The sequence below is a fragment of the Medicago truncatula genome, chromosome 5 (assembly GCF_003473485.1).
Source record: "Medicago truncatula cultivar Jemalong A17 chromosome 5, MtrunA17r5.0-ANR, whole genome shotgun sequence".
Taxonomy (NCBI): domain Eukaryota; kingdom Viridiplantae; phylum Streptophyta; class Magnoliopsida; order Fabales; family Fabaceae; genus Medicago; species Medicago truncatula.
Genome location: NC_053046.1, coordinates 10,308,970 through 10,317,467, shown reverse-complemented (window position 1 = coordinate 10,317,467; position 8,498 = coordinate 10,308,970). Strand labels below are relative to the sequence as shown.

At 34.1% G+C, this 8,498-nt stretch overlaps 1 protein-coding gene across 1 annotated transcript; it reads right to left on the bottom strand.

The window, feature by feature from the left end:
- Positions 1-5,103, bottom strand: LOC11409429 (WAT1-related protein At4g19185). Its single transcript, XM_003612422.3, has 7 exons — positions 4,571-5,103; positions 2,977-3,039; positions 2,769-2,885; positions 2,258-2,549; positions 1,994-2,149; positions 1,032-1,183; positions 1-541 (listed from the first exon to the last, which is right to left on the bottom strand). The coding sequence occupies exons 1-7, from the start codon at positions 4,756-4,758 to the stop codon at positions 364-366; spliced, it is 1,146 nt and encodes a 381-aa protein (XP_003612470.1). The 5' UTR covers positions 4,759-5,103; the 3' UTR covers positions 1-363.
- Positions 5,104-8,498: the final 3,395 nt, after the last annotated feature.

Below are 8,498 nucleotides of genomic sequence, written 5' to 3'. Positions count from 1 at the left end.
TTATGACGAGGATGCAACTTGGTTCCACTATGTAGATTGTAACATTGCATTCAACAACCTCAAAAAAATAAACTGCACTTAACTATTAACATGGACAGTTTGTTTGAAAACAACATTCAACACAGATTTACCGGTTAAAGAATCACACTCACAGAACCAATCTTTTACAAGGATTTACATTAAGATTTAGCGGGCGAGTCTTTGCACAATTATAAGGTTGGTGTCTTGTGATCTAGAAGTCACACATTCAAATTATAAAAACAACCTCTCTGCTTGTAGAGATAAGACCGTGCACATTTACTTTTCCCTGACTCCACTCGCTTGGCTGAAGGCTCGTACACTAGGCCGTCCTTTATCGACATTCTATGATTCATGCCCCGAAAATATATTACCTCTATGGTGTGAACTTTTTTCATGAATAATAAGTGGTTCAGAGATCCAAGAGTCGTGAGAAGTAGTTCCAACAGTTGCCTGTCTTTGTTTAAAAGATGCCCAGGTAACAGTATAAAGTCCAACAATGATCAAAGACCCCCCTATTATACTGTTGTCATATGGATTATAAAAGTAAGAATAGTAAGAAATTTCTCAATAACATAATTTCAGAATGCATGTTATTGAAAGAGGAAAAACTTGATTAAGAGTTTGTTTAGATTGGCTGTTTTGAGGTTATCTACTGATATAAGGAACTTGTGAAATTGCTTGAGAGAACATATGGAACCAGCTAATGGCATGTCCATAGTTGTTTTCAACTTATTTTCATAAGCTCTCCAGAGCTTATGAAAACCACTTATAGCTTATATTTTACCTTTTGTTATAGAAATAGCTTACACATAAACATTTTTTATTTAATAAGGGTTTATGCTATAAGCACTTAATTATGTTGTTTATCCAGAAAAAACTCTTATTAAGTCCTATCTTGCACAATTCGTTTTTGAACATAGCGAATAGCTTAGTGGTCATTAAGTCAAGTTAGAATAGAGAGCATGAATCAATCAATAATCAGAAGTAAAAGGAGCTATACTATACTATACCTTCCCAAGTAAATTGGACTTCCAAGGAATATCTGAGACAATATGGCAGCAAATCCAGGTTGAAGTGGAATGTAAAGGGCAACCAGAGTTGGCCCTAATATCTTGTTGCTCCAACTCATGACTGCATAATTAAAGGCAGATGTAATACTTCCCTGAACAAATAAGGACAATATGTCACAAACCACATGTTATCTATCAGAAGATAAAAGTATCTGTCGGAACATAGGATAATAATTTCAAGATTTTCATCCTTCGGACAAAACTGAAGTTTTTTTACGCTAGTTTTCATTTCTCTGTTCATTTCCTTGGGATGTATTACCTAAATACAATTTTAAGTAACACTCTTGATATGCATTCTTGCTTAATTAATAGAAATAAACAAGAACATGCCTTATTGCCTATGAATGTTTCACATAAATTTGCTTAGGCTTTGTTTGGGAGTTTGGAGGGGAAGGGAGGGGAGGGCTTTGGGGGGTTGAAAATATATAGAAAAATAGACAAAAAAATTCACATTTTTTGAAAGAATAGTTTTGTAGAGAATGATAAACTAATACTTATATGATTAATATACTTTTAATTTTAAGAATATTATAACAACATAGATTGAATTTGAAAAATTCATATAAACCCTCCATAACCTCCCAAAATCCTTCCCCAATACAATTTTTGAATTCCCCCAAAAGACGGGGATTTTTTATTATGAGTAAAAAATTAACCTCCAAAGCCATCTCCTCCCAATGTCTTCTATTTCTTCCACTTGCTCCTTCCTTTTTTCCAAAACCCTCCTCATCCCCTCCCCTTCAAACTCCCAATCAAAGCCTTACTGATTTTGTTCTCTAAAATTAACCAAGCAAGACAGTGGCCAAAATAGTTCCAAAAAGTGAAATGGACAAAGTGATCTACAACAGAAATGGCTAATAAGGGTTCATTACATTGATTTAAAATCATATATAGTGACTCACAGCATAAACAACCGCAAGTATTTCTGATTGTGTCAAAATCCAGTCAGATGACAAATTAGTCGTGAATAAGGAGACTATCGCCATTAGTACAACGCCAAAGAAGAATGAAAATGCTGTCACAGATAAATATGCAGGATACTTTTTTAGTACCGGCGCCTGAAAATAATTAGTTATTGGAAAAAAGTTAAACTTTCCATTGATATCAACAGTCACTTAATGAATTAAAAAAAATCATTTAATGTATATAAAAAAAAAGATCAATACCTGAATGGCTAGGAAAGCAGCCAAGCACGTGCAGTTACCTATCAAGAACATAACTCCAAGTTCGAAATTTTCTGATCCAAGATTCAGTAAACCAGTAATCAACCATCCAAAACCAAAAGGCTCTGGCTGACCACTGACAATTATTTCATTATGTGGTATGATCACTGGTTCGTTATATCCTATCAACGATGGACCGCGGTACAAAGCCATAAATATGGCACCAGAAACACATATAACAGTCCCTCCAACCTTTGTCAGACCTTCAAAACTCTGCAGATTCACTCTTTCTACACTGCAGACATAACATAAGATTATTAAACTGTGTCATTGCTTAATGCATAAGTGTATTGGGATGATTTTATTCATGTAGAGATTTCTGCACTACAATTATGAATGTGCATTTGTGCCTATGTGTTCTACAAAAAAATTGACTAATAATCAATTGTTTTTGATACATTCATAAGAAATACATAAAAGACTGAAAGTAGAAATTGATAAGAGTGAAGCTGACCCCATGATGACAGCAAGTAGAAAGGTAAAGACAGGAATAGAAGGCTGTAAGGCAGAGGCATAAGTTGGATTTGTATAACCTAAACCATAAAGAAACAACACCTGGCTGCCAAATATCCTGATCATAAATTAACAATGAAAATGTATCACTAGCATGTCATTAGTATTTAAGAAAAAAAGGACATGAGATGCTATAGCAAGGACCTTACCCAATTAATCCAAGAAAGAAGAATGACATGAATAGCTGCTTAGTAATGGGTGGCCTTGTCTGTCTATAGTCACATTGTATATAATTAGGAAACTTATAATAGAAATAAAGTGAACAATATCCTAATTCCTAACTCAAAATAAAAGTGTACAGAAGTAAACAACATGGGGTCAAACCATTAAGATAAATTTGGTGTTGAATGATCTCTCATTAGATGTGATTTTTTATGGAACAATTGTAGCATAGATAGTTTAATACATGCATCTATGATTTTCTATGTCAGAATATTGAATATTGAGTTTATATCATTGAGTATATCTAGAAAAAAATCATTGAGAATGTCTCTCGATGTTTCTTATTGATGCATTGTGAATTTGAGGGGGAGGTGATAGATAATAGGGCTTATGTTATTGAGTTTTTTTTTTTTCTCTCTCTTTTTCTAAGTTAGTAGTCTAGTTAATCCTGCCAAGGCCGGTCCCAAACTCGGGTAAAAGGAGAGGGTTGTGTTAGGCCTCGACATGCAACGTAAAACTTTGTCGAATCGAATTCGTATGACATGGACCAAAAATTTAGTACTTAGTAGTCTAGTCCATTAGGTGGGAGGTTGGGTAGCTCAATCGGTTTGAATTAAGGGTTAGGCAGTTGGAGGTCCAATATTCAAGTTCCGACAGAGAAAAATTTAACATAATAATTAACATACTAACATTTGTCATTATAAAAAAATGTCTAATCCATGTATTACTCTATATTATCTTGTAACCCTTACTTCAATAAATCATGCTAATTGTATTTTATTGAAACCTTAGCCCCCTTTGTTCTCTTTTCTCTTTGATTTTATATAGGCTAAATTGCACTTTTCGTCCACTAAGTTTCAAAATGTTGTGATTTTGACCCGCTATTAAAAAATGGCAAAAATGACCCCCTATGTTTTGGGAAATATGCTCTTTTGACCTCCTAACATAAGGGAAATATGTTTTTTGACTCCTTATCTTTCCAAAAAGTTGCGATTATGACCTCTTTTTTAAGACATGTGGCGTCTTCTCAGCATTTTTAGGACGAAATGGGCCAAATTTTCATTTTTTTAATAGGGGATAAAATCGTAACAATTTGAAACTTACGGAACGAAAAATATCGTTTAACCTTCTATATATAGTTTGTTAACAATTTTTAAGTAGACAACATACACGTTAACACTTGTGTACCATAATGTTATATAACATTGGCCAATTAAGGTGTGCCACGTGGCACACCCTTTAAAAAAAATATCAAATAAAACACTTACAAAATAACATTAGTACGTGGCACATTCTTATTGGCCAATGTTATATAACATTGGTATGATACACAAGTGCTATCCCAACATACACGGCACTCACATGTTGATACTACTAATAATAATTTAAGAAAATTAATAAAATTTAATCATGTATGTCAGTTAAATGTGCAAAATTACTGTACAAAAAAAAAAGTGCAAAATTAATATGAAATATTCTTTGTATGATGCAATATAGAAAAATAAGTAAATAATGGTTACTGTCAAAATAAGAATAAATAATAGATGGAAGGAAAGAATTGAAAGAGGGTAGCTTGCTTACCTTTCTTTGAAAAAAGCAATGGGAGAAAGAATGAGAAGGGCAATGAGATCTCTATAGAAGCAGAAGACTAATTGATTGACTCCAGAATTGAGGGCTACTTTAGTAATAACATAGTATCCACCATTGAAAAGCTGTACAACTACCATACCCAGATGGGCCTTCAAGGTCTCACCACCCATTGTTGCCATCACAACTCACAGCTGCTTTCAGATTTTTTTTGGTTCACAAAAATAAAACACCAATCTTATCTTAGGACCTTTGACTTGTAGCGTGGTAAACGTGCTGACATTAATTATTGATATTGATCCGACAGACAAGTTTGATCAAGGATGCTTCCATAGCTGAAAAAGGCAATAAATTAAACACATGTACTTTTTACAAGGGTCATGCTAGAAAGACAAGTTAAGAGGTTAAAAAAATGAATTAAAAAATATGTTTTCTGTTAGAAAGGTACATTTTCACACTTTTAAAATATATATACACAACTTTTCCCCTCAAAAAAGAAAAAAATACACGACTGAAAATATTTTAGTGTCTTGTGAGAATTATGAGTTTGATGTCTTAAATTATTTGTATCTGCGCATGTGTGGGGTGCTTGTGTATCTTGTTATCGAATACATACGATCTTCATAAAAAAAATATGTGGAAAACACTCGTAATTAGTTATTTTAATAAAATCTCAAGTCAAATAACATTATGGAAGACAAGTTAAAAATCACACCAAATAAAAACTGGTTAGCTAATTTTAATCTATCTTTGGATACCTTTGATTTACATATGATTGAGATTCCTTCTAGAGAGCTTCAACGTCTCCTTTTTTATGACATTTATGGTGCTTGCATGCCTCGGAATGTTCAATTAATCGCTTAATCTTCTTTTTTTTGGGCTCTGCCCTCTTTTTTTACAAAGAAAAAATTACAAGAGAATTATAACGGAAGTAGTTGTACATGTATCTATCAATCCGAACAAAATAGTAGTATCCACTCATTTTACTCTTCCATACAAATCTCTTTGCGTGTGGATACTACTCATTTTAAAAAACATTCACATACTAATCATTAAACTTATATCACACACATAATCATTTTCACAGAATCTAAAATGTTATTCTCATTCTGATGTTTATTTTAAAAGACAAATTTAAAAAGGTCACAATTCAAACCCACCTCGTTCTTCTGACTATTATTTTTACCTCAATCATCACCTTGTGGACCAAAAATCTGGATCGGAAGCAAAATTGCATTAAGTGTGATATTTGAGGGGCCAAAACATTCAATTTTACAATGGGAGGAGTATTTTCATGAGTGTGATAAAATAGGTGGACCAAAAATGCAATAGAAATCCCAAGAATCACTATCTGAACCCCATGATTATCTGCATATTGGTCAAATATTTGTGTTATTAAGGCAAACCTACTTTTATTTGCACTGATGGTTGGTCTCGAAGTCAACTTTCACAAAAGTTTGTTGTTGTGATAAACATTTCCTCGGCATGGCTTGAAGATGCAGACTTGGTACTTGACTGTAAGATGGATACCTAACCTTTCAAACACCTTGAATTACCGATTAAGGCAAATACGAGAAGAACTACGCTGTCTATCAGTGATAGATGCAAGAAGAAATAGGCTGAAGTGATGTGATGGGAAGCACCACCATCTGGATACCAGCAAATTTGTAGCTGAAGGATCAGTGTTAGCAATGAAGGCTTGAGGACGAGGGGAAGCAGCTGGTGGCTTTAGCATTATATGCAATGAAGGAGCAGAAGGAAAAGCCACATGTGTAGGTTTAGAGAAACTATTGTAGTGCCAAATGTTTTAAGAAAGGAAGGGCCTTTTTGAGGTGCATGGAAGTTGGAATAAGCTGAATGATCATCAAGTAGAACTTGAGGCATAAAATCCTCTATCAGTTTGGCTAACTCATGTACACCATGTATAATCCAACTATAATCATGAACAAAACAAGACAACAACATATTGTTCCTCAAAGCGAGTTGTTGTCTCCAAGGAACCTTGTAAGGTCATTGTATGCTCATGTATCAAGATCAGGAACATCATTTGGAAAGGTTCTTCTAGAGGACCGACACATTTTAACCGGGGCTCATATTCGGAGGAAACTTGAAGCGGTTGAAACTATGTCTCTTGATGTTAAAAAACAGAAAAAGGAGAGATTTAATAATATTAAAGAGAAAGTCTCCAATTTGAGATCCAGTTTTGCTTTAAGAGGGGGGATTTTCGGCAAGAGATATCAATCAATGGTAGAATCACATGGCACTGAATAGTGAATACCGTCCGACAATGAGAGACATCAAAATGCTCCAACAGTTCTTATGAACGACGGTGGTGAGAGACATGTAAGTGCATCATACTCCCTCCAATCCTCATTCCTTTTTAAATGTCGCTTCTGCATAAGAATTCGTTCATATTTATTTGTTGTTTAATTATGTGTAAATAATTTTAAAACGAAAATAAAAAGGAACGAACGTACTATTTTTGCCTGTTGACCATGATGACCTTTATATTTCATACAGAGGTGTTGTATAAACGGTCATTTGATTTTCTGCTACATGCTCTTTAGGAGAACTACACCGAGGTACCTCCTAGTCCTGCATATGTGTGCAGCAGTGTTCATGAAGACTTTTGGAGGCGAATCGAATATTTAAGTCCAATATCAAACTCCTGATCTGTCAGCAAGAAACAATACTGTTGTGCCACAAAGTTTTCAAAGACATCAGATCTGGTTTAAATGGTACAATAAAATTCTTAAGTTTCAAGCATTGAGCAATGATACCATAGTTTTGATTCAAGAAAAAGGTGGTTAATGTTGTTTTATTATGTTTTTACTTCACACGCAATTATATCGACCAATAATATTTTTTTCAATGCAGTGTGAATATTTTTTCGAACTCTTTCTGATAGAGATCTCATTGCTTGTTGATTTGACAGAGCTAAGGAGACAACTCAATCAACTTGATTCTGTTGAAGTTGAGGAATTCACTATAAAACAGAAACCTTCTGAGTCCGAATTGGTGCAACTCAATCAACCTGCTGGAATTCACTATCCAGCAGAATCTTACATAAGAGATTTACTTGTTGCTTCTGGTTTATACTTTGGTTCCTGGAATAAATCTTCGTTAAGAGGGACACATATGCAAAGCCTATTGGAAATTCTGTTTTTGAAGAAGTGGAAGAATCTCATAAGAAATTGATCGAGAATGGTGAAAATTCTATGAAGGATCAAAGTGAGAACAAACTAGACCACAAGATTGTTAAATGAATCACTTTCAGTCGTTCTTGGACCACCGTTGACATTGTCTAGATTCAAAAGGAAATTATGCAACTCGTCCATGTTGCTGGCGTTTCGTTATATCCTTCACCTGATACATCTCTTTGTTCATTTGATAATTTGGTGGCTCAACACTTGAGTCCAATCCCTTTGTCTGGAATTATCAATGATGAGGTCAATATATGGAAAGAGAGATAGAAAGTCTTATAACTAATGATCTTGTTGAAGAACTCACAAAGGATTTGCTCTGAGAAGTAACATTTTAAATGACAATAAAGAGTTCCATACATGGAGCAAGGGTTATACATGATTATCACACAAATTGGATTATAGTAGCCTAATTGATATAGTTTTGTAGATGGAGTATTGCATGAATATAGGCTTTTGAGTGACACTCCTCCACATGGTCTCACTCAAAAGCATGAACATCTACATTGACTTCTTTAACATTACTCACATCCACATTGCATTCTCAACTTCACTCACATCGACGTTATTATTAATGAATTGATCTAATTTCATCGCTCTCAACCAGAAAAACTTCTCAAGTTCCATAAGTAAATTTTCTCGAGTTCGCTCATTTGTTTAGGATAAAATTGAACAAAGTGATAAAAAAAGGGTAACATACTATCCAGGAAGAAATGGGA